General features: G+C 42.6%; 1 protein-coding gene across 1 annotated transcript in view; it reads left to right on the forward strand.

Moving 5' to 3' along the window:
• Positions 1–1,364: 1,364 nt before the first annotated feature.
• The window catches only part of LOC142760502 (G-protein coupled receptor family C group 6 member A-like), a 64,180-nt gene continuing 38,384 nt past the window's right edge, over positions 1,365–27,160 (forward strand). Inside the window, exons 1-4 of the mRNA XM_075863699.1 lie at positions 1,365–1,626; positions 1,780–1,919; positions 3,834–4,076; positions 22,501–22,724. Of these exons, the coding sequence (XP_075719814.1) occupies positions 1,365–1,626; positions 1,780–1,919; positions 3,834–4,076; positions 22,501–22,724 (869 nt within the window). The remainder of the gene's footprint in view (positions 1,627–1,779; positions 1,920–3,833; positions 4,077–22,500; positions 22,725–27,160) is intronic.

Consider the following 27,160-nt stretch of genomic DNA (forward strand, 5'->3'; position numbering starts at 1 on the left):
TGGAATTTCTTCGCCACTTACACCTCATTACGATGGAGTTGCAAGAACCTGTCGTGGCTTCCTCAACATGTGCAAGATCCATTTGCAGCTGCATGCTCATCTGTTCCCTTCTGATCGGACCAAGGTTGCCTTCATTGTCTCCCTACTGTCTAGCAAAGCTGTGGCACGGGCGAACCCTATCTGGGAACGTGAGGGGCCGGAGTCTTCCAATCTGCAGCTGTTCTTAGAAAATTTTTGCACAGAGTTTGAGGAACTGGGCAGTACGTCTTCAGCCGCTTCTTCCCTTCTGACACTCCGCCAAGGAGAGTTGACAGTAGGAGAGTATGCAATACAGTTCTGGACTTTGGAAGCTGAGCTCTCTTGGAACAATGAGGCCTTGTTGGTGACCTTCTGGCAGGGATTAGCCAGTAAAATCAAAGATGAACTGGCTGGTCGAGATCTTCTACCCTGGATTCCCTGATTCTTCTGGAAACACGTATCGACATGAAATTCCAAGAGCACGCCGAGGAAGTTCATTGGGAAAAAAGGTCCTACAGACTGGCACCTAAGTTTCAGAGACCCCTGCTTCCCTCTTCGGTTGTCGTCCCTGAAGAATATATGCAAGTAGACAGAGTCAGACTGCCTGACCAGGAGCGTCAGCGCAGACGTTCTGCTAATTTATGTATGTACTAGGGCTGCAAGGGTCATTTTGTGTGCCAATGCCCCCAAAAGCTGGGTAACTCCTGCACATAGGGTTGATAGGAGAGACTACCCTAGGTGGACTGATACCTTCTGCAAAATTCTCTCCTAAACTCTCAATTCCTGTAACAATCTCCTCAGGTGAAAAATCGCATTCTGTTTCCGCTCATCTGCACTCTGGAGCGGCTGCGAACTACATGCATCAGGCCTTCACTTGCCCATGACTCATCTGGAGAAGCCTCTAGCGGTAACTTTTATGAATGGTCGACCATTGCCAGACTAAGTTCTCTCCATCACAGAACTTTTGAAGTTACTAGTGGGTGTTCTACACTCTGAACAAATAGTCTTCTATGTTCTGCCTAAGGCTATTAACCCAATCCTTCTGGAACTACTATGGCTTCGGCAAAACACGCTCCTGTTCTTGACTGGAATTCCGTAGAAATTCTCCAGTGGGGAACCCGTTGTCTACACCACTGGCTGCCACAGTTTCATCCTGTTCAACCACCGGTGCCTAAGTCACTCCCTGGTCTGCCTTCACAGTATGCCTGATACGCAGATGTCTTCAACAAGAAGGAGGCTGAGATCCTGCCTCTCCATCGTCCTTACAACTGCCCAATTGAGTTGCTTCCTGAGACTTCACCTCCTCATGGAAGGTATATCTTCTCTCTCTGCCTGAAAATCAAGCCATGTCGACATACGTCAAAGAAAACCTTGAGAGGGGGTTTATCAGGAAATCTACTTCTCCAGCCGGAGTTGGATTCTTCTTTGTGGAAAAGAAAGATGGATCACTCTGGCCTTGTATCAATTATCGTGGTCTGAACCAAAGCACTGTCAAAAACAAGCTCCCCTTACCGCTGATCTCTGAGCTCTTCGTCAGAATCCGTGGGGCCAAGATTTTCACAAAGGTGGATCTACACAAGGCTTATAACTTGATCCGTATCTGCCAGGGTGCCAGAGACGGTCACTACGAATATCTTGGGATGCCCTTTGGATTGTGTAACGCTCCAGCTGTGTTGCAGGAATTTGTGAACAACATATTCCGTGACCTACTCTATGTCTTTGTGGTGGTGTATCTGGATGATATTTTGATCTACTCACCAGATCAGACTACTCACCAGAAGCATGTTCACCAAGTCCTGTTGCAGTTAAGAGGGAATAACCTCTACGACAAACTAGAAAACTGTGTATTCGAAGGGAAATCCTTGCCCTTTCTGGGCTGTATAGTTTCTGATCATGGACTCGTAAAACGTGAAATCCGTCTTAGAGTGGCCACGTACTCAAGGTTTCCGTGCCATACAAAGATTTTCGCAAATTTCTATCGCCAGTTCACCACAAACTTTTGTGAGCTTACCACCCCTATCTCTGCTCTCACCAACAAGGCCGTGAACGCTAAAGTCTGGACCACTGAAGCACTGAGTCGGCATTCATTAATCTCAAGAGGGTCTTCACTTCTACCTCCGTTTTTCATGATGCTGATGTTTCTCGGCCCTCCTCCTTGGAGATCAATTCAAATAAACTAAAAACTGTACAAATTTTGATGTGTAAGAGGACCTAAAGAGAGACGCTGTTAGTGAAGATAATGATGATGACAAGTAGTTAGCAAATAAATAACTAGTTTTAATGGAGATAAGCAGGCAACGCGTTTCAACGTTGGACTAACGTCTTTATCAGGCCAATAGCCGTGCTCTCTTCTTTCTCTCCTACAGCTGTACTCCTTGGAGGTTAGCACTTCTTCCATTGGTGCGGGAGCACTTCTCTTTCAAAAAAACTTCAAGGGTAAGGTGGTTTCCTGTGGCATCTTCTCAAAACTCTTCTCTTCCGCAGAAAGAAACTACTCCATTGGGGTCCCTGAGCTACTAGCCATCAAGTTGGCCTTGGAACTGTGGAGGCATTTGCTAGACGGGTCTGCTCATCCAATTATCATCTACATTGTTCACAGGAATCTCACTTACTTACAGTCTGCACAATGCCTGAAACCTCGTCAAGCCAGATGGTCACTGTTCTTTGCCAGATTCAAATTCCTACTCCATTTCCATCCTGCTGATAAAAATGTAAAGACTAATGTACTGTCTCCTTCGTTTGAGACAGAGGATGCTGAAAAGGATCCTCAGCATATTATTTACCCTTCCAGTATTATTCTTGTTAACCCTCTGCTGATTAAAGACATTCCTCTTAGAAAATTTTTTGTTCGTCTTATTGACAGGAATAAAAATCTCATCTGGGGTCAAAATTCCAAGCTGGCAAGTAATTCAGGTATTCGGAAATTCTCTGTATTTTAACTCTCCCCACTACTAGTGGCCCACATTGCCCAGAGATGTTGTGGACTATGTCTCCTCATGTACCAACTGTGCCCAAAATGAAGCTACTCAGTTCAAGCCTGCGGGTCTAGTGCAACCTCTGCTGCTTCACGATAGTCCATAACAGCATATTGGCATGGATTTTATTACAGATCTTCCTTCCTCTGCTGGATGTACCACTGTGTGGGTCATGGTGGATCGTTTCTTCAAGATGGCACATTTCTTATCTCTGTCTGGTCTTCCATCAGCTCCTAGCCTGCCAAGTCTACTTGTTCAGCATATTTTTCGTTAAGCTTCTGGGTGTGAAATTTGACTTTTTCCTCTGCATACCACCAGCAATCCAATGGACAAATTGAAAGAATTAACCTAAGTGCTTGAGAATTATCTTCGCCATTTTGTATCTGCTCAACATGACAGCTGGGTACATCTCCTTCCATGGGCCGAATTCTCTTTCAATAATCACACAAGTGAATCTACTACTACATCCCCATTTTTCATTGTGTACAGCCAACATCCACGTGTCCCTCTTCCTATACCTGCTACATCCCAAGTGCCTGCAGCTAATGTTTCTTTTGGGAGTTTTCTTCAGATCTGGCAGCAAACCAAGTCTGTGGTCCTGCAGGCAGTGAATCGTATCAATAAGTATGCCGATAAGAAGTGTAGACCTCCTCCCCAAGTCCCGGAGTTAAGGTCTGGTTATCTTCTAAAAATATTCGCCTGAAAACTCCCTCCTACACATTTGCTCCTAAATTTCTTGGTCTCTTTGAATTCCTGCTACAGATCAATCCTGTATCATACAAGCTATGTCTACCTCCTACTCTCAAAGTTTCCAATTCCTTCCATGTTTCCCTCCTAAAGCCTGTGGTCCTCAACCCATACAGTAAGTGTCCTGGTTCTTTTACTGCTCCCATGGGTACCGCTGATGTGTTTGAAGTCAAGGAGATCCTGGATTTCAAGAAGGTTGGAGGGAGAACCTTTTTATCTGGTGGACTGGAAGGGGTTTTGAACCTGAAGAGAGGTACTGGAAACCAGAGGAGAACATTGATTCTCCCGCTCTCATCAGAAGATTCCTTCTTCTCTCGAGACCTAAGAAGAGTGGGCGTAAGGGGGGTAATTTAATGTCCGTGGTTGCTGACCACCGGCATTCCCCTCTTACTGGCAGCAGTGACCGCAGGACTGTGTATCCCCGCCGGCGTCTATCTCCACAGGGATGCTGGTGCACTCTGCTCTCTTCCTCCTCCTCCAAACTACTACCCGTAGGGCGCACTGGTGCATGTTCTTAAAGGGCCAGCGCATGCAACAATAAAGTGTCCCCAGCCTATCCCTGGACAACCTGAACGATTAAAGGAAACCTGCCCATTACTCCGGTGCTTGAGCCGTGTTGTTGATAACCTTTTGTTAGTTTGCAAAGGTTCCATAGTCTGTTCCTGTATCCAGTATCCGTGTCCAATGTCCGTGCAATGTCCAGTATCTGTGACAACTTCAGTGTCCGTTGTCCATGTCAATTCTAGTATATGTGACGACTTCAGTGTCCGTGTCCGTGTCAAGTCCAGTGTCCATGTCGACTTCAGTATCTGTATCCAGTGTCCGTGACGACTTCAATATATGTGTCCAGTGTCCGTGTCAATTCCAGTGTTCCTGATGACTTCAGTATCCGTGTCTGTGTCAAGTTCAGTGTCTGTGTCAAGTCCAGTGTCGGTGACGACTTCAGTATCTGTGTCCGGTGTCCGTGTCAAGTCTAGTGTCCGTGACGACTTCAGTATCCGTGTCTGGCGTCCGTGTCAAGTCCAGAGTTCATGACGACTTCAGTATTCATGTCCGGTGTCCGTGTCAAGTCCAGTGTCCGTGACGACTTTAGTATCCGTGTCCAGTATCCATGACAAGTCCGACAATCCAGCACAAGCCAGCTTCTGATAATCCGGCACAAGCCTGCTCCTAATAATCTGTCACAAGCATGCTACCGATAATCTGGTGCAAGCCAGCTTCCAGCTATCCAGCACCGACCCGCCATCCAGGTACCCTTGACCTAGTTACTGATATATATTTTGTTTGCCCAGCTGCTACTCCGTTACGTCGGAGTGGCCCAGTGAATCCACATTCTTCACGGTTGTGACACCATGCTTGGACCAGGAAGAAAGGCACATGATGGAAAAGCTGCCACTTTATTTACACACACAAAGAAAGCCACAGATAAAAGTGGGGAAGGTGTTGCACATCTGCACTTAGCTGAAACATGCTGAAAAAACACACAAAGAAGCATAAGACAACATTAACCTCCATTACAAACCCCACTAGCTCTGCTGATGTGGGGAAACCCACTACAAAAGATGTTCAACAGATGATCGCCATGTCATATTGCTTTACAAAAGGGGTTGTCTAAGGGCCCTTTTACACAGGCCAATTATCGGACAAAAGAGCATGTAAACAGGGCAACGATCAGCCGATGAACGTGCAAACGCTTATTCATCGGCTAATCATATAGTTTCTGCAGCCTAAATTATTATCTTTGTCGGCAGCACATCTCCCTACGTAAACAGGGAGACGTGCTGCCGACATGATAGAAATGTATGTGGACGATTGATCGTAGTAACGAGTGCTCGTCCCCATGCATAGCTCCTTGTGAAAGGATCAAACGAGTGCCGATCAATGAGCTGTCTCGTTGATCGACGCTCGTTTACACAGTGTAAAATAACCCTAAATGAATCTGTGGTACACCAGCATGTGTCTAATAAACAACTGATATTTATTAAAGGGAAGGATTTCGTAAAGCTTAATCAATGTATAAATTAGAAGTTCTACATTTTTCTAATATACTTTATTTCAATTTCTCACCATTTATTTGCTTGCTGTCAATGAACAATAAGAAACTTGTTTAAAAGGCAGAGAACCTAATACATTGTAGCAAACTACCAGAGTTATTTCTGCATCTGCTACTAATGTATTTATCTCACAGAACATTGCCTAGACTGGATACAATTTAATCTTTTTCTCAGCTGAAGCAAGACCAGGTTTGTAGCCTCTGAATGTAAACAAGTGTTCATATTCACTGATAGCATACAATTATCTTGAAAATATTGAGGAATTGAAACACAAAGTACAGATATAGTAATCGTTATCTTGACTAGCAAAAATGTGTTAACCTACACAGAAACATATTGTAACGAATTGCCGGCTTTCTGCTTTTTTAATATAGGATTTGACCTGTAATATCCCGATTCCACCACCAGGTGCCACATGAAGCTATGGACAACTGTTAAGCCCCATAGCCGGCACTTTGGAGACAGCACAGTGCTGTACTGTACAATATATTGAACAAAGGATAGTGTACAGTACAGTGCATACTATACTGTACATAAACAATTGCCTACTGTACTACAGGAAACCTCCTGTATTCTCCACATTTATAAAAAATACTATTTGATCTGGTCCTCTGTGTACACATTCTGACTGTATGGCCTCCAACAGTACCTGATTTTGATTGTGATTATGTGATATACTCAAGAGATAGTTACATCTGAGAGCTCTGTGATTCCAAATAATAAAAGTACCTCAAATATTAATGAACAGGTAATGATTTTAACCCCTTAAGGACCTAAGGATTCACCCTTAAGGATTCCAAGAGCCATAACTTTTAAATTTTTCTCGTTTTCACCCTTAAGGACTTAACGATTCCAAGAGCCATAACTTTTTTATTTTTCTGTTAACATAGTGGTATGAGGACTTGTTTTTGTAGAATGAGTTGTAGTTTAATGTGCCATAGAATGTGTTGAGAAACTGGAAGAAAAATTGTGTAGGGTGAAATAGAAAAAAAACAGCAAATCCTCCATTGATTTTTGTGTTTCGTTTTTACTGCGTTAACTGTGCAGGAAAAATTACATGTTAACTTTTTTCTGCGGGTCAGTACGATTACAGTGATACCAAATGTATATATATATATTTTTTTTAAAAGAATGGACACAATAAATCTCGTTGGATAATGAAATCCCACACATGCTCAAAGAGAATTGAGCATCCTTCAGAATCCTATATACGAAAGATGATGTCAAATCATTTGTGTGTCCTTACAGAGAAGATTGTTCATGGATTTATGCAAACACTATCAATCTATGTCACTCACTTTGTGTCTCAACTAATAAAGTTACATAAAGAAATAGTATATTACAGTATGATTTGGCGTTCACACCTGATTGTAAGGTATTAAATGTATATTAAGATAGCACATGATTTTCTCATGTCCAAAGTGCAAGTGTGCAGGGCTTCCCAGTCCAACACCATCACACTACAGAGAGTCACATCACGACCATGGGACTCTATAAGTCTCACTATCGCTATCTGTGACTCTCATTCCGGGATCTCAGATCTCGTCACTGCCATAAAGAATCATCGTTATTATCCTTTCTATTGGTGGTACCCTATTAGTTGAAAATGACATAACATATTTAAATACATAGAAACATTAATAAAGTATATAACATATACTGTATGCTCCAGGGATATTCAATCTGTTGCGTTCCGACACATCATAAAGACATGTCTGCGCCCCAAGAGACTCAGTGGAGACGTATGCAAAGTAACTGTATGAGGACATTCCTAAAATGGCATTCCAATACATTCGGTGGTGAGTGTACAGACTGATAATCTTGTGTGCATCCTGCTGGAAAAATAGACAAAACTTTAAATAATTGCAGTGAATATAAGTTCAATATTAACACACTTTATTGTATTTACTATCAATTCTTTGGTAATATAATAAATAGAGTAATAACCCATATCTAATAAAAGGAGGACATTGACAAGAATACCTATGCTCACAAGATGTGTAACTCAGCTACGAAGTTACATGGCGGCTCATTCGTTAATTTAATCTAAGTTGACTGATAGAGTGACCTGCTTTAACAAAGTGACGCGGTACTGGAAGTTCACATTTACAAGTTTGAATACTGGATTTGTGATTGTGAAGGCGCAAACTACACCCTGTTCTAGTTTCAGCGACATATAATAGTTTACAAGGGCACTGAATAACATAGATAATATAATCACTTTTACATGTATAAAACAAATTAATCTTATATTCCTTACCAGTAGTAGGATGTCTGAACGTGTCACCTTTAATTATCAAGGAGAAGTTTTCACATGTCAGGCAAAGAAAGTAGCCCATGCGTCTCATCAGAGGTTGTCCTGTCCTACACTATTTAACACTTACATCCATTTTAACTAGCTGATCCCGCAAGTTCCGCAATATTTTATATGAGAATAAAGGAGGGTATTTAAATTCTAGCACATAATCATAGTAATTAGTTAAAATATTCCAGTGTTTGTTAATTATTGATGCAATTGCAGAACTATGTACATTGTAGGTAGAGACCAATGGAAATCTTTTAGGTCTAACAACCCTCTCCATTTGTGAATTTGATCTGTCAAGCTCATGAACTCTATCTAGATGACCCTATATAATCAGTTTTGGATATCCTCTATTTAGAAATTTCCTGGAAATTTCTCCAAGTCTCATATTAAGCTTATTTGGATCATCTACTATACTCTTTACACGTAACAGCTAAATGTATGGTAAAGAGCATATCATGGATTTAGGGTGATGACTATCGTATCATAATAGATTATTACAGTCGATGGGCTTCACAAACAGATCAGTTTTTTATTTGTCCACTACAATATGTACCATAGTGTGCAGAAACTGTAAAATATGTCTAGAGACCACTCTGGTAAATTTTATGTCCTGGTCTATTTTATTTAGGTACTTGAAAAAGCCATCTAAAGCAGACATGTCACTCGTCCAAACGAGGAAGACGTCGTTGATGTATCTCCACCACCTCAGCACATGAAGTGGTGGGATACATAGACCAAAGAGAGATATATGGGCAGCACAGTAGAACAAGAACCTCCAGGGTATCCGGGAGCAAGCCTCCAGGGATCCGACTTGTAAATCCAAAATGGTATACAAATATAGAGAAAGAGGCAGCAGTCCACAGTTCAAAAAATAGAAGAAGTTTTATTCACCCATCAGTGAAAAGGGTGCAACATTTCAGCTGCTCAATGCAGCTTGACGTCTCCTCTAAATCTGCCATGACTATGTTGGCATAAGTAGGGGCCATATTTAACTCCATGGCGGTTCCCCTTAGCTGAATATAATATTCATCATTAAAAATAAAAAAATTACAGGTCAGAACAATCTCTAGTAGGCCTATCAGAAATTCCTTGCCTTCCCTTGAAAAATCAGAGTGATCCAAAGCCTTTCTAACACTCATGAAACCCTTCACATGATTGATAGAAGTGTACAAGCTTGTCACGTTAAAAGACACTAATATTGAGTTAGTCGCTTCAGTCATCTCACTGATTTTAAACGTGTCCCTAACATATGATTTAGCTGGGGTTGAAAATATCCTAAGCATTTTGTCCAGAAAAACCACCATGGGGCTCAAAAGTGAATCCCTACCTGAAACAATCTGTCTGCCGAGTGGACATGTCATGCTTTTATGAATATTGGGCAAACAGTATATCATTGGAACAATAGGATGCTGAGCTATCAAGAACACATGAAGTTCTTTATCAATAATATCAATGGCATATGTGTTGTCTATCAGGCAGCACATGCGTTTAAGGACACCACTGGTTGGATCTGAGGGTACTTTCTTGTATACACAATTGTTGTTAAGTTGCCTTTCTATTTCCTGCAACTATAATGTCCGATCCATAACGACGACCGCACCACTCCTGTCGGCAAGTTTGATAATTAGGTCGTCATTATGGATCAGGCAGTTCAGTGCCAACCTCTCATCATACGTGAAATTAAATACAGAAGCAGGTCAGCTATATAAACAGAGGGAGTGAGCAGCACAGGAGGGTACTGTAGTGATAATAGGAGATTTTAATTACCGGGATATTAATTGGTGTCATGGCTCCGCTTCAACTACGAAGGGGAGAAATTTCCTCAACCTGTTGCAGGAAAATTTTATGGGCCAGCTTGTGGAAGACCCGACAACAGATGAAGCTCTATTGGATCTGGTCATTTCTAATAATGTTGAGGTTGTTGGGAATGTCAATGTTCGTGAAAACCTCTGTAACAGTGATCACAATATAGTTATATTTTACCTATACTGTAAAAAACAAACACAGGCTCGGAGGGCAAAAACACTAAGTTTGAGGGTACAGCTGTAGCCTATGTAAATTATAAAGGGCTTAATAAAATCTGCAAAAAAGTAATAAAATAAGCAAAAATACTAAATGAAAGGCAGGTGGCCAAGTATAGTAAGACAAATCCCCAAAAATTCTTCAAGTATGTAAATGAAAAAAAGACAATGTCTGAACATGTAGGAACCCTAAATACTGATAATGAGGAGTTGGTAAAGGAAATCAAGAGAAGGCAGAGTTACTAAATGGGTTCTTTAGCTCTGTATATACAACAGAAGAAAGAGTAGCTGATGTAGCCGGTGCCAGTGCTGTTGATACATCAATTAACATACTGAATTGGCCTGTAGATATGGTCTAAGCTAAGTTAAAGGGAACCTGCCACCAGCATTTCACCTATTGAACTTTATTTATCCCTCAGTGACCGCTGCTATCAAAAGTTCATTGCCGTTATCCGCTCTCCTAAACTCCTTCTCCGACTGTAAATAACGGTCTGCAAACATTTTGCGCCTTTTACCATAATAATCCGGTGTCCCTTAGTGTGCACACACCAGAAGAGGACATCAATGCACAAGCGCAGGATTTTGTGTGCTCGGGTAAGGCGAGGAGCTGTCAATCAAAAGTAAGGAGGTGAGGTAAACTCGGAAAGACTTGAGGAATGAAAATATGACTCTTTTCAAATGAAGATTTGACTCTTTTCAAACGAAGATGTGACTCTTTTATGCTCATTAGCATACAGTGTGGGAACACAAAAAAATTGAATACTAAAGCTACAAAGCTGACTAAGAAGACAATTATAGCTTATATAGAAATAATTTTTCACCCCTACCACCAGGTATTGCTGGTTTAATAGGTGAAATGCTGGTAAATAAAATAAATGTGCACAAAGCCCCGGGACTAGATGGTTTACACCCTAGAGTTCTTAAAGAGGCTCTGTCACCAGATTATAAGTGCCCTATCTCCTACATAATCTGATCGGCGCTGTAATGTAGATATCAACAGTGGTTTTTATTTTGAAAAACGATCATTTTTGACAAAGTTATGAACAATTTTAGATTTATGCTAAATACTTTCTTAATAGACAACTGGGCGTGTTTTTACTTTTTACCAACTGGGTGTTGTGAAGAGAGTTGTGGGCAATGATTCCTACTCTGAATGATTCCCAGTTATAAGTGATGTACCCCAGGGTTCCGTGTAGGGACCACTATTATTCAACTTATTTATTAATGATATAGAAGATGGGATTAATAGAACCTTTTTCTATTTTTACAGATGACCCCAAGCTATGCAGTAATGTTCAGTCTATGGAAGATGTTCATAAATTACAAGCTGATTTGGATACACTAAGTGTTTGGGCATCCACTTGGCAAATAAGGTTTAATGTAGATAAATGTAAAGTTATGCATCTGGGTACCAACAATCTGCAGGCATCATATGTCCTAGGGGGAGCTACACTGGGGGAGTCACTTGTTGAGAAGGATCTGGGTGTACTTGTGGATCATAAACTAAATAACAGCATGCAATGTCAATCAGCTGCTTCAAAGGCCAATAAGATATTGTCATGTGAGGCAAGAACTCGTGGGACAGGTATATAATATTACCACTTTACAAAGCATCAGTGCGGCACTTTACAAAGCATCAGTTTTTTTTTTTTTGTTTTTTTTTAAAGCATCAGTGCGGCCTCATCTAGAATATGCAGTACAGTTCTGGGCTCCAGTTCACAGAAAGGACGCCCTGGAGTTGAAAAAAATACAAAGAAGAGCAACAAAGCTAATAAGGGGCATGGAGAATCTAAGTTATGAGGAAAGATTAAAAGAATTAAACCTATTTAGCCTTGAAAAGTGATGACTAAGGGGGGACATGATTAACTTATATAAATATATGAATAGCACATACAAAACATTTGGTGAAATCCTGTTCCATGTAAAACTCCCTAAAAAAACAAGGGGACAGTCCCTCCATCTGGAGAAAAAAAGGTTTAATCTGCAGATGCGACAAGCCTTCTTTACTGTGAGAATGGTGAATTTATGGAATAGTCTACCGCAGGAGCTGGTCACAGCAGGGACAGTAGACGGCTTTAAAAAAGGCTTAGATAATTTCATAGAACGAAAAAATATCAGCTCCTAGGTCAATGTGTAGAAATTTTGTTTAATCCTTTCCCTTTTCCCATCCCTTGGTTGAACTTGATGGACATGTGTCTTTTTTCAACTGTACTATGTAACTACGTAACCAGAAGGCATCACATCATGATTGGTAATTCTGAATTCATTCACATCTTTTTGAACAAGAGAGATAAAGGTTTCTACCATTTTGTAATGACCGGGGGGTAGGGAAACGGACAAGTGAGCCCTAATCTACCCGCCACTCTGTCCCTGCCTACTTGCAACGACCCGCCCTAGGCGACGGGGTACAACTGGGCGGCGGTCCCTGCACTCAGTAAGTACACGACAAACACGACAAACATACAAGGGACAAACATCAGGGGTGAGGACGGGAACAGGAGGTCTCCTCGAGGGAGCCAAGGACGGGGAGCAGCATTTAAGAAGGGAGGCATGAAACACGTCGTGTATACGAAAAGACGGGGGTAACTCCAGCCGGAAGGAGACAGGATTGAGGACCTCAATGACCTTATACGGCCCAATAAACCGGGGAGCAAACTTCTTGGACGGAACCTTGAGACGCAAGTTCCTAGACGACAACCACACCAGATCCCCGACCATAAACAGGGGGTTAGCAGAACGTTTTCTATCAGCCTGAGTTTTTTGTACGCTCTGGGACGCCTCTAGGTTCTTCTGAACCTGGGCCCAGACTGTGCACAGTTCCCGATGAACGACCTCTACCTCGGGATTGTTGGAACTACCAGGTGAAACGGAGGAGAACCGTGGATTAAACCCAAAATTACAGAAAAAGGGAGAGACCCCTGACGAGTTACTGACCCGGTTATTAAGGGAAAATTCGGCAAGGGGAATGAATGAGACCCAATCATATTGACAGTCAGAGACAAAACACCTTAAGTATTGTTCTAGAGATTGATTAGTCCTCTCCGTTTGACCATTGGTTTCAGGATGGAAGGCAGAGGAGAAGGACAGATCAATCCCCAACTTCATACAGAAGGCTCTCCAAAACAATGAAACAAATTGTACCCCTCTGTCCGAAACAATATTGACAGGGACCCCATGGAGACGCAGGATGTGTTTGACAAACAAGGTAGCCAACGTCTTGGCGTTGGGTAGTTTCTTGAGGGGCACAAAGTGGCACATCTTACTGAAGCGGTCTACCACCACCCACACCACCGACTTGCCTTGGGATGGAGGCAAATCGGTGATAAAATCCATGGAGATATGTGTCCAAGGTCTCTGGGGAATGGGCAACTAACGCAGTAAGCCCGCTGGTCGGGACCTGGGAGTCTTGGACCTAGCACAATCCTCAAAAGCGGCGACGTAGGCCTTAACGTCTTTAGGCAACCCAGGCCACCAATAGTTTCTGGTAATGAGGTGTTTGGTACCCAGGATGCCTGGATGACCAGATAGTGCGGAGTCATGATTTTCCCTAAGTACCCTTAGCCGGAATTGCAGGGGAACAAACAGCTTGTTCTCAGGAAGGTTCCCGGGAGCTGAACCTTGATCAGCAGCAGTTTCAGAGACTAAATCAGAATCGATCGAGGAAATGATTATACCTGGAGGCAAAATACAAGCAGGATCTTCCTCCTGGCCATGAACTACGCGACAGTGCATCAGCCTTAATATTTTTAGACCCAGCCCTATAGGTAACCAAAAAATTGAATCTGGTAAAAAATAACGCCCATCGAGCTTGTCTCGGGTTTAGCCTCCGGGCAGATTCTAGGAAAACCAGATTCTTGTGGTCGGTAAGGACCGTTACCTGGTGTCTAGCCCCCTCCAGGAAGTGGCGCCACTCTTCAAATGCCCATTTAATGGCTAAGAGTTCGCGGTTGCCAATATCATAGTTACTCTCAGTTGGCGAAAACTTCCTGGAGAAGTAGGCACAGGGGCGGAGATGGGTGAGGGACCTGGTACCCTGGGACAAGACAGCCCCCACTCCCACCTCAGATGCGTCAACTTCCACGATAAATGGCTCCATTTGGTTGGGCTGAACCAGCACCGGGGCCGAGATAAAGCACTTCTTAAGGACCTCAAAAGCCTGGACAGCCTCAGGAGGCCAGTGGAGGAGATCAGCACCTTTGCGAGTGAGGTCCGTAAGAGGCTTAGCGATGACCGAGAAGTTAGCAATAAATCTCCTGTAATAATTAGCGAACCCCAAAAAACACTGTAACGCCTTCAGGGAGGCAGGTTGGACCCATTCCGCCACAGCCTGAACCTTGGCGGGGTCCATGCGGAATTCATGAGGAGTGAGGATTTGACCCAAAAATGGTATCTCCTGTACCCCAAACACACATTTTTCGGTTTTCGCAAACAGTTTGTTTTCCCGAAGGACCTGGAGCACCTTCCTGACATGCTCAATGTGGGAGGACCAGTCCTTGGAAAACACCAGTTTGTCATCAAGGTACACTACAAGAAATATCCCCAGGTAATTTCTCAAAATCTCATTTATGAAATTCTGGAAGACCGCAGGGGCATTACACAACCCAAAGGGCATGACGAGGTATTCGAAATGGCCTTCGGGCGTGTTAAACGCAGTCTTCCACTCATCCCCCTCTTTGATGCGAATAAGGTTATACGTTCCCCGTAGATCCAATTTAGAGAACCATTGGGCCCCCTGAACCTGATTAAAGAGATCAGGAATCAAAGAAAGGGGATACTGGTTCCTTACCGTGACCTTATTCAGGCTACGGTAGTCAATGCATGGCCTAAGACCACCATCCTTCTTCTCCACGAAGAAGAAGCCAGCACCTACCGGAGAAGAAGAGGGACGAATGTAACCCTTGGCCAGGGATTCCTGGATATACTCTCTCATGGCTTCACGTTCGAGACAAGAAAGATTAAATATCCTACCCTTAGGAAGCTTAGCTCCTGGTACCAATTCGATAGCGCAATCATATTCTCTATGAGGAGGTAACACTTCGGAGGCCTCCCTAGAGAAAACATCAGCGAAGTCCTGAACAAACTCGGGTAGCGTATTCGCCTCCTCAGGGGGAGAAATAGAATTAACAGAAAAACATGACGTACAACATTCATTACCCCATTTGGTTAGCTCCCCAGTATTCCAGTCAAACGTGGGATTATGCAACTGCAACCAGGGAAGGCCTAGAACCAAATCGTACGATAATCCCTGCATCAACAGTACAGAGCATTGCTCCAAATGCATGGAGCCAACAAGGAGTGCAAAAACAGGGGTATGCTGTGTAAAATAACCATTAGCAAGAGGAGTGGAGTCAATACCCACTACCGGGACAAGTTTAGGCAAATCAATCAGAGGCATAGCAAGAGACATAGCAAATTCCACAGACATAATATTAGTAGAGGACCCTGAATCCACGAAGGCACTGCCGGTAGCAGACCTACCACCAAAAGAGACCTGAAAGGGAAGCAAGATCTTAGTACGTTTCCTATTTACTGGAAATACCTGTGCGCCCAAGTGACCTCCCCGATGATCACTTAGGCGCGGAAGTTCTCTGGCTGCATTCTTACGCTTAGGACAGTTGTTCACTTGATGCTTGTCATCCCCACAGTAGAAGCAGAGACCATTCTTCCTGCAGAATTCTCTACGTTGTTGGGGGGACACGGAGGCCCCGAGTTGCATAGGTATCTTTGAGTCTTTCGGGGAGGAACGAAGCAACGGAACTTCGGGAGGCATCATGGGGGAGTCGGAGGAGAAAACACATAAACGTTCATGTTGTCGTTCCCTGAGACGTCGGTCAAGTCGTACCGCTAAAGCCATAGCCTGGTCTAGGGAGTCAGAAGAGGGATAGCTAACTAGCAGGTCTTTCAGGGCATTCGACAGACCCAACCTAAACTGGCACCTTAAGGCAGGGTCATTCCACCGAGAAGCTACGCACCACTTCCTAAAGTCAGAGCAATACTCCTCAACAGGTCTCTTACCCTGACGTAAGGTCACCAGCTGACTCTCGGCAAAGGCAGTCCTGTCAGTCTCGTCATAAATAAGTCCGAGAGCAGAAAAGAAACAATCAACGGAGGAAAGTTCAGGGGCGTCAGGAGCCAAGGAGAAGGCCCACTCTTGGGGCCCTTCCTGGAGCCGGGACATAATTATACCCACCCGCTGGCTCTCAGAACCTGAGGAATGAGGCTTTAAACGAAAGTAAAGCCTACAACTCTCCCGAAAGGAGAGAAAAGCCCTCCGGTCCCCTGAGAACCGGTCGGGCAACTTGAGGTGGGGTTCAAGAGGTGCGGTGAGGGGAACTACCAAGGTAGCATCAGGCTGGTTGACCCTCTGAGCCAGGGCCTGGACCTGTAGGAGAGACCCTGCATTTGCTGAGCCAGGGTCTCACGGGGGTCCATAGTGGTGTCAGGGACCAGGGTAGACTAGGTATGGGCTTGTTATTATGTAATGACCGGGGGGTAGGGAAACGGACAAGTGAGCCCTAATCTACCCGCCACTCTGTCCCTGCCTACTTGCAACGACCCGCCCTAGGCGACGGGGTACAACTGGGCGGCGGTCCCTGCACTCAGTAAGTACACGACAAACACGACAAACATACAAGGGAATACAAGCAAGGGAAAGGGGCAGTTGCCCACGGCAACACCGTGAGCAACCAGAGTGGTGTACGAGCCGAGTCAAGCCAGGAGTGTGCGAGGTACCAAACGAAGAGCAGAAGAGTAGTCAGTAAGCCAGGGTCAGTATGGAGCAGGAACAAAATAGAAGGAGCTGTAGCTGGGCCAGGAAACCACACGAAAAAGAACAACAAGCAAGGAGGAACAGGAAATGCAGGTATAAATAGACAGAGGGCGGGAGCTAGCTGAGTCTGGCCAGGCTGCGATAGGCTCTCCCACTCCTAAGCCTGCCAGCCTGAGTGGTGGAAGCTGGAGTCAGTCTCAGGGATGTAGATTCAGGTGCTGACTGATTAATTAAGGGAGTTAACCCCGAAGCTGTGCCTGGCAGATCCTTTACACATTTGCATGGTATTAGGGGGCTGAAAAGAGCTTTTGTTATAGAGACATGTTGCTTGTTTTTTTTTTTGTTTTTTTTAAAGATACACTACATTTTCCATAAAAAACCAATTTGTTAAAAATATAATTTGTTTTGTGTCACATGTTCTGAGACCCATAACGTTTTTGTTTTTGCATCATTGGAGTGGTGGGGCAGACTAGTTTTTACTGGTACTGTTTTGGGGGTATATACGACTTTTTGATCACTTTTTATCCAATTTTTTTGGAAAGGCCAGGTGGCCAAGAAACAATTCTGGCATCTTTCTTTTTTAATTTTTTAAAGCGTTTAACTTGCAGGACCGGGGCGGACATACCATTGGTGCAACCCGTGCAGCTGCACAGGGGCCCAGTAGGTAAGTGGGCACACCTTCACCATAAAGCGGCCTTCTTGTGTCTAATAGATTAAATATAAATGCCTGAGCTAACTTTATAGATAACAACTACTGATGGATTTTTAGAGAGACAAAGGGGCTAATCTATGATTAGACATTGGAGAGCAGACGGACAATAAACTGTTCTTGCATGAGGGCCTTCAGTTGCCTGTGTCCGCCCCTGTTGCAGCATAAATAATGTTATACTTTAATAGTTCTGACTTTTACGAACATGGTGAAGAGCGTTGTATACTGTTGATTTTCAGGTATAAAGTGATTAAATCCTTTTCGACATTTGACGCACAGTTACGTCAGGGAAGTATGGAGCGGACTCACGTGCTGAGCGTGCTCCATATACAGTGGGTGTTGACTGTATTCTACTGCTGACACCTCACTGTAACGGCCAGAATCAGAGATAACTCTGATCCTAGCCGCTTAACCACTGAGATGCCACAGTCAATAGCGACTGTGACATCTAAACCATCAAAAAAGGGGGCGGCCCACACTGTCAGCTCATTGCCCCTCCGCGATGCGATTGCAGGGGGCTGAAGGTTGTCATGGCACCCTGGGGGCCTACTGAAGGCCAGCTGGACTGCTATACCTGTGCTCCTATTAAGCCCTGCTAGAGGCAGGGCTTAATAGGATCTGGTAAAAAAAAAAACAGTATAATACAATACAATATAAATATTGCAGTATTTTGTGCAGGCAGTCAAACAATTGTTGTTGGTCCAAGTCCCCTTGAGAGACTAATGAATAAAGTACAGTATATATATATATATACTGTTTATATGTATGTATATATATATGTATGTATATATATATATATATATATATATATTTATATATATATATATATATATATATATATATATGCATATATATATATATATATATATACATATATATATATATATATATATATATATATATATGTGTGTGTATATATATATATATATATATATAATTATTAAAAGTAAGAAAAGCAGAAACCTTTTCTCATTTTTCTCCTGATGGAATGGAAAAAAATAAATAAACATAATTGATATTGCCGTGCTGTGAAAGTCTGAACTATTACACTATAACATTATTTAATCCAAAAAATGTAAACACCCGAATCGCTGTTCACCTCCCCTCACATAAACAATTGAATAAAAAGTGATCAAATTGTTGCAAGTACCCTTAAATTATACCAATAAAAACTACAGTTCATTCTGCATTAAACAAGCCCCCACACAGCTCAATCGGCAGAAAAATAAAAAACTTATATGTCTCAGAATATGGTGACACAAAATATACTTTAACAAATTATTTTTTTCTTTTCTTTGTAAAAGTAGTAAAATATAAAGAAAAAAAGATAAATTAGGTATCGCCATATGCGTATTGGCCTGCAGAATAAAAGGTAACATGTCGTTTTTACTGCACGGTGAAAAGGAAAACAAGTAAACAATGGAGGATTTGCTGTTTTTCCCCATTTCACACACAAACATTTTTTTTGCAGATTCCCAGTACGTTATATGGTACAGTAAATACTTTTCAGGTGACTTTTCAGAATAAGCTGTCATATGGGTGTAGATGAGGAATAACACTATTTCTGGTCATTCATTGTATATGGAATATTTTTCCATTTTTTTTAAATCAGTTTTCCCATCTGCAGGATCTATCCCTAATTCTCAGTTTTCAATGAGCTAGTCGTTGAAGCCTAACTGCTATCATATTTGCCATACTTTGCACATTGCCATCTCAACCTATCAAATATATAGAAGCAGCAGCAACATGGAGGATATTATACAGAAGTAAGGAGCAGTGTAGCTGCGCATCCAGCACTGGAGTGAGATATAACACTTACTGGAAGCTGCAGCAGTGTCTCTCTCACTCTACTCCATCCCCCACCTCCCACTCCACCCCCTATAGACTTCTATAGGCAGCTTTACCCTAATCACTCACTGAGATAATAGTCCGTCATGTCTTGAGGTGACGGAAAAAGCAGTAAATTCAGAGTGAGTGAAGTAATTAGGAAGGAGGGGGAGGAAGAAGCCTGATAAGTAGAGAAAGAGGCATTTTACTCTAATACAACGGGGGTTGGATAGAGGGAGGTGGAGACAAATACTGACTCTGAGTCTGATGGCCGGGCAGCGCAAGCTCCACACAGAACGTTGTGACTGGCCAGCATCAGGAAGTTGTGCGCGCCAATTCCATCCGCCGCTCACAATGATCTGAGACTGGCCAGGACACTGTGCTCAAATTTTTGAGTGCATATTTTTTCTCCGCCAGGCACACAGAGGAGGGATGGGAGGACCAGGCAGCCCACTATGTTTTATAAATGAGTGGCCCACCGGCAATCCGCCCCTGAATAGAATATGTTACAAACTTTATTTTATTCGCTTATAGTATTGATTTATGCAAAGTTTTTTCAAAGTACAGTGCCTATTTAATAAATACAATGTTGTCTGTCTTTTATTAAAAAAAGGCTTCATATATATACTGTGCAGGTTATTATGGTTACTGTGATTATCAATGTCATATATTAGCGTGTTTAAAAGGTTTAAGAAGTTTTATGCAAATAAAATACTCAACCATTTTATAAGGAAACGCTCTACAACTTTCTAACTTGCTTTGAAAGGATTTTATGGTTCTCTATACCAGTTTCATGGTGTGCAAAAGTCGCAAATGCATCAAATGTGATTTTTAATGCATTTACGCTGCCCATGGCACTTCTCCAAAAAGAGGGCGGTGCTTAGCTAAATAGACCCTACTTTTTAAATGGCCTTCAGGGCAATCAAAGGGGTTAATCTAAATCAGCCAATGTCTTGTAAGAGGAGGCTCCCCCGTAAGAACACAGACAATTCAGTTGCATTCGAACAAATAACTTTATTTTTAATTACAGTGGCACAACCTTTCTGAGCGGTCCTAAAACCTGGGTCGAGGACGTCAACCACGCGGGAGGCCCCCAAGCTGGGTTGCGCTAAAATTGTGCCGCTGTGGGTCCCAGAGGGGCTATTTTCTATCACACCCTACCTCGCCTACTTGCAACTCATGGGGTTGCACCAGTCACGAAGTAAAGGAATTTCTCTGTACCTTCTGGCAACTACGTGACTATGTTTTGCGGAATACCCAACCTCCTTATGTTTGTATACCACAGGATTACCAACACAGTTCTAGACCTTCCTTTTTGTTAATGGGGTATCGTCTCTTTAAAAGACCGCTCAACAGTGATTTCAGCAATAGTCCTATGGTAACTTCAAACACTTGTGGAATACAATACTTGGACTTACACTCTGATAGGCAACAGGAGGAATAACTCACTTTAACTAGGCTTGAACTAGTCCTTTTTTGCCTGTCTCTCTTTGCCCCAACTGTCCATTCACTCTACCCCGCTCAGAGGAAAAGGCCTCCTCCATAGGCTTCAGGGCAGCCAATCTCATACTCAGCTGCTGAATGCTCCAACTCCGGGCTGGCACTTCCTTTGGCAGTGGCCTCCTATAGTCTATTAGTCTCAGACATCAGCCCAACAGTTTAGCTCACAGTAACTGCACATAGCTTGCTGCTATCACATCCATGCAGTAAGCTCCTGTGGCCGCAACACGCAATCTCTGCTGCTAACTTTCTAGATTACCACTTTCATACTCCTTAGATCACTTTGCATAGGTCCCTCTCTATGCCACCACACCATGGTGCAATATCTCTGCGCCAAAACATTTCCCTGACGTCAGCATCAAGCTTTGCGTGGGCCTATGCTGACGTCGGACTCCTTTTCCTGCAAGCTGGCTGCCAGTAGACTATAGGGGAATTACTTTTCTGGTGTAGAAAAGTTGCAAATTATGGTGCACGCCAGAGTCATAACTGGAAGCTCCTTTGCCCCAATTCAAAATCTATAACAAGGCCCCCACCTACCATATGTAATTTATAATAGTTCTACCATACCATATGTAATTTATGTCATTTATAATACTTACATTTATAATATGTAATTTATAATACTTCCAGCTACCATATGTAATTTATAAGTCTTTTTTCATGCGGCTGAGGGTCTTTTGGGCCCCCTCTGGCTCCAGGGCCAGAGTGTGACTGCTACACTTGCCCCCCCCCCTATAGCTACGCCCCTGGTGCACACCATCTTTGTGCTCTAAATTGCGAATTTTTACACCTCTCGTTACTTTTTGAAAGTGGTGAGAAAAGTGGATGGGGCTTAGTGGGATGGGGCCTCACATTGGCCCACAGATTGACCATCAATTATGCCAGTAATTGGTGTATATTAGAGCACAAACCTACGCTTGCTTACAGCAGGCATCAATTTAAATTTCTGATGCACTGAAAGCCAAAGATGCACTAAATTTAAGAGGCCGCACGTTTTTTTTAAATAAATTTGGCAGATTGTACTCTAACGCACTTCAGTTTAAGACTGCCATATTAAATACCAGTCTTAGTAAATTCCCTCCATGTACTCCAGTGGCCATCGACTCTGGCAGGGCTTGGCAGCGGCTCCACTTACAGCAGTCCAACAGACACCACTGGACACAGGCAAACAGGCCTTAAACACAAAGGTGGAGCCAGTAGTGGGGACACAAAATATGGGGCATCATGCAATTTAAAGGGAAACTCACAAATTTACATAAGAGGGGTTACGCTACTCACATTCTAGCTTGCTTAAGCAAAAGTGAACCATGCCCGGGTATGGCCTTTTTGAAATCATTGCCTGGAAATAGCTACCCCTGTGATCTAAGTTACTACAAAACTATTTCTTCATGCCAGAATTTTTCCCATGACGTCATGCCTCAGTTCGGGAAGTTATGTTGCTTATATAATTTCTCTTTGTGCAATCATCTGGAATCATGCCAATAGACATACATTATCAATGGCTTAGAAACGTAATAATTAAGTGCCTGCATTTAAATGAAATCTTGATATACTTTCTGAGTTTCAATATATTAGCTCAGAACGTGTAAGACAAGCCTTAAGATAACCATGTTTTTCAATTTGATATTTTTTGCGCTGTTTTCCAAAAACTTATGGAAACCTATCTTAACTTGCGACACGTATGAACATGCTGTAGCCCAACTGTCTGGTGACTATATCATAGGAGGCATCTTTCCAATTCATGAAGGTGTTTCTAACATATTAACCCGTAGATATACACAAGACTTTAAGTGTTCTGGGTAAGTTTTTATAATACTTTTTATTTTTGTGTTTATATCTGCCTGTGTATAATTTGTGCTACAATTCTTCAAAGTTTTCAAGGTCACTGCTTACAGTCAGGAAATTAAAATACTTTTTTTTTTCAAATTCAGAGGCAGAGAAACCATCCCAACTTAAAACAATCCCAACCTAATGCTACTCACACATCTGAAACTTTGTTAAAATGTATCATATTACATAATTTTGTGGGATGTTTTCTGTCACGTAGGCAAAAGTTGTAAACTTAGTCTAAGAAAAGTTTGCGTTATTTCAGAGTTTAAAGGCTATGTACACCTTTGAAATCATTTTTTTCATTATTATTGTTCCAATGCATCTAAATGAACAATGAAGCAATTTATAATCTTAATTAACAATCTCCTATAATTCGTCTCCACAGCATGCATGAAAACCTGGGCTCACATGGTGACAGACAACAAACAAACCCTGTGTAATCTAATCCTGCCGTCATAATGCCTTTAATCTATAGCCTACTTTTTGCTTGTCTAACAAACATGATAGTTAAAGTAATATTACACGGCCTGATATGGACCGTGTAAACAAGCACAGATCAATGAGACAGCACGTTGATCGGCGCTCGTTTGCTCCTATCACATGGAACAATGATTGGATATGTATAGGGATGAAAGCTCGTTACTCCGATTACTTGTCCACATACATTTTCATCATGTCGGCAGAGCATCTTCCTGATTATACAGGGAGATGTACTGCCGATAACGATGATTTTTAATTCTACATAAAAGAGCAGATCAGTCGAAGAAAGAGCATTTGCTCGTTCATCGGCTGATCGTTGCCCTTATTACACAGGTCAATGATTGGGAACGAGCGATCATGTAAACGCTCGTTTTCCCGATCATTAGCCCATGTAATAGGGCCTTAAGAAGTAGGGGACAGATGGAAGGCAATATGACTGTTGGCGAGTTGCAAAGTGGCCTTTTTTTAAAATTTTAAATGCATCGAAACAGTAAAATTGTGGAGGTGCACATAGCCTTTAACTCACCGATGATTAACCTAGACAAAAACATTGTAACAAATCCTCAGCTGTGTGAACAGCACTAGATCAGGACGAATATTCAGATTCCGGATGTGAACATCAATGCTTACAGTATATCCACTGACAACAAACAAAGATCTTGAAAATGGTATGGATTTGAAACACAAATGACATATTAGAAAGATGATTCATTTTTCATTATGCAATGATTAAATTTTATTTTACAGACTTACAGACTGAAATATTTAATGGGGCCGTGTTGCATTTCCCTTCACAGGGCGTGGGTGGGAGCACCCTTTGTCCCTTTGTTCACTAGGTTGGCAGGGGTCCGAGAGGTTGGCAGGGCCCCAAAATGGGAATACCCTTTTAAAAACAGTCAGATAAACACTATACTAATGTAACAACATGCTATAAAATGCTGTAGCACCCAAGCACTGTCTCTAAGAAGTGTACCAACGATACCTGAAAACAGCAGGCCAGTAATGTTAGTTTTATTATTTCCTTTTTTTTGATCAACAGGTATAAATTAAGATATTTTTTCTCTCCATCCTCTCATCCATGTCCTCTCACCTACTCTGGAAGGAATTGAAGGACTTATGGGGCAGATTTACTAATGCGTCTGCAACTAATGTGTCGAAAAATGTTCCACCATTTCATTTTAGAACAGATGTTTACACCTCTCTAGACACTTAAAAAAAGTTATGGTGCATCTTCTCAATGCCTGATGTAAGTTTACGCTGTCTTAGGCCCCATACACACGACCGTAAAAATCATCCGTAATTACGGACGCATTCACTTCTATTGTCCACGGACACCTTCTCGTTTAATGGTGCTGTTCCTGGCCATTTAACTAGTTAAATGCCGCAGTCAATTTATAGGGGTCTTCCCATGAAGGACATTTATGACATATCCACAGAAAAACAGCGTACATGGTCGAGTTCCGGAAACAGCATAACTCGCTGAGCCGCGCTGTTTCCGTAACTCCCATAGAATTGAATAGTCGTTGCGGAAAAAGCGTAGCATGCTACACCGCTTCTGTAACTTCCATTCACTACTATGGGAGTTACGTAAATAGTGTAGCTCAGCGAGTTACGCTGTTTCCGTAACTCATACATGTATCGCAGTGTATTGTACCAGTGATCTAATGATCGCTCGTTCAAGTCCCCTAGGGGAGCTAATAAAATGTGTAAAAAAAATTAAAGTTAGATACCTTTTCAGGAGTGTAAAAAAATATTAAAAGTAAAAAAAAACACTTTTTCCCCAAGCACAATTTAACATTTTTTTAAAAATTAAAAAAATTGGTATTGCTCTATCTATAAAAGTCAAAACTATTACAATATAACATTATTTGACTTGCACGGTGAACGGTGTAAAGAACAAAAAACTTAAAACCCCAGAATCATTGTTTTTTGGTCACCATAGCGCTAAATAGAATGAAATAAAAAGTGATAAAGAAAGTTGTATGTAACAAAAAATGGTGCTGATAAAAACTACAGCTCGTCCCACAAAATATAAGCCCTCACACCGCTCAAACGATGAAAAAATATAAAAGCTATGGCTCTCAGAATGTGGTGAAACCGAATAAATATTTTTTTTTCCCTATTTTCCTTTGTCTAAAACGTGGGTACGTCTTATATTCGTCTTTTAGTCCGAAAAATACGGTGATTTGTTTTCGTGATATGTGGATCGGTCGCAGAGCATTATTTTGACATTAGGTCCTAGAATGATGGAAAGCACAGCTGGTACACAACATGCATTATTCTTCACCTATTGATTTTAATGAAGAAAAACAAACAGAAAGACTTGAGCATGTAGGAAGATTTTTTTTTATGTCAATGGGATACTTTCTTTACTGTTTCCAAAAACGAAATAAGGTTAAACAATATTCTAGTCTGTCCTGAGTATGGCCTGTAGAATTTTCTTCAGAGCGAAGCTTCAGCTTTGTAATATATAGTTATTAAAGGTCAGTCCCTATTGTTCCTGTGGACTGTGTCGAAAATAGTATTTGAAGTTCATGTCACAAGCACAAAACTACAGTTTTGATGACTAAGGTTATTTAAACTGACCTCCTACAGTCAGTGGTATAGCTAGTGGGGGGAGGGGAGGGCAGTGGCCCCGGGCCCACTAAGATGGTGGGGCCCACCATGACTGCCGTCGCCCTGCCATGGCCGTCGCAACCCACGTCATCACCGCCGCAGCCACGCCGCAATAAACTTCAATATAGCAGACGTGCTGCACGCTAGGTAAGTCTGCTAGAGCATACCTTTGACGCTGCCGCCACAGAGGAGCAGAAGAAGCCTGCGTGTTAGTAGAGAGGGTGAGCAAGCAGCCCTCCCCAATAATGAATGGATACAGGGATGATGAGGTTTGTATACAGGGATAATGGCTGATATATACAGGGATGATGGGGGTTCTTGCAGGAATGATGGCTGGACTACCAATCATCTCTGCATATAACCCGCATCATCCGTGTATATAACCCCCATCATCCCTGCATATACCAGCCATGAGTCCTGTATGTAAACCCCGCAATCCCTGTATATACAAGCCAGGCTGGTATTTACAGGGATGATGGGGGTTATAAACAGGGATGATGGCTGGTATATACAGTGATGATGGGGGTTATATATGGGGATGACGGTTGGTATGAATAGGGATGATGGTGGGTATATGCAGTGATCATGATGTATACACCAGCTATCATCCCTGTTTATAACTCCCACCTTACCTATATATACCAGCCAGGCTGTTATATACAGCGATGATGGGGGTTATATACAGCGATGATGGGGGTTATATACAGGGATGATGACTGGTATATACAGGGATGATAGGGGTTATATACGGGGATGATGGCTGGCATATAATTAGAATGAGCCTGTAATGAAGGGGTAGGGAGACAGACAGGTGAGCCCTAATCTACCCGCCACACAGTCCCTGCCTACTTGCAACGACCCGCCCTAGGTGACGGGGTACAACTGGGCGACGGTCCCTACACTCAATAGGTGCACGACAGACAAACAGACAAGGGTACAACGAGCCGGGGAAATGGGGAAGTTGCCCACGGGAACACCGTGAGCAACAAGCGAGGTGAACGAGCCGAGTAAAACCAGGAGATGAGCGAGGTACAAAACGCAGAGCAGAAGAGTGGTCAGTTAAGCCAAGGTCAATAACAAGCAGAGAGTCAGTAGTTCAAGAAGCTGCAGCAGGGCCAGGAAACCAGCAGAGAAGAATCACAAGCAAAGGAGGAACAGGAAAGGCAGGTATAAATAGACAGAGGGCGGGAGCTAGCTCCATCTGGCCAGGCTGTGATAGGCTCTCCCACTCCTAAGCCTGCCATCCTGAGTGGTGGAAGATGGAGTCAGTCTCACAGACATAGAAGCAGGTGCAGACTGATTACCTATG

The sequence above is a fragment of the Rhinoderma darwinii genome, chromosome 4, assembly GCF_050947455.1.
Source record: "Rhinoderma darwinii isolate aRhiDar2 chromosome 4, aRhiDar2.hap1, whole genome shotgun sequence".
NCBI classification, from domain to species: Eukaryota; Metazoa; Chordata; class Amphibia; order Anura; family Rhinodermatidae; genus Rhinoderma; species Rhinoderma darwinii.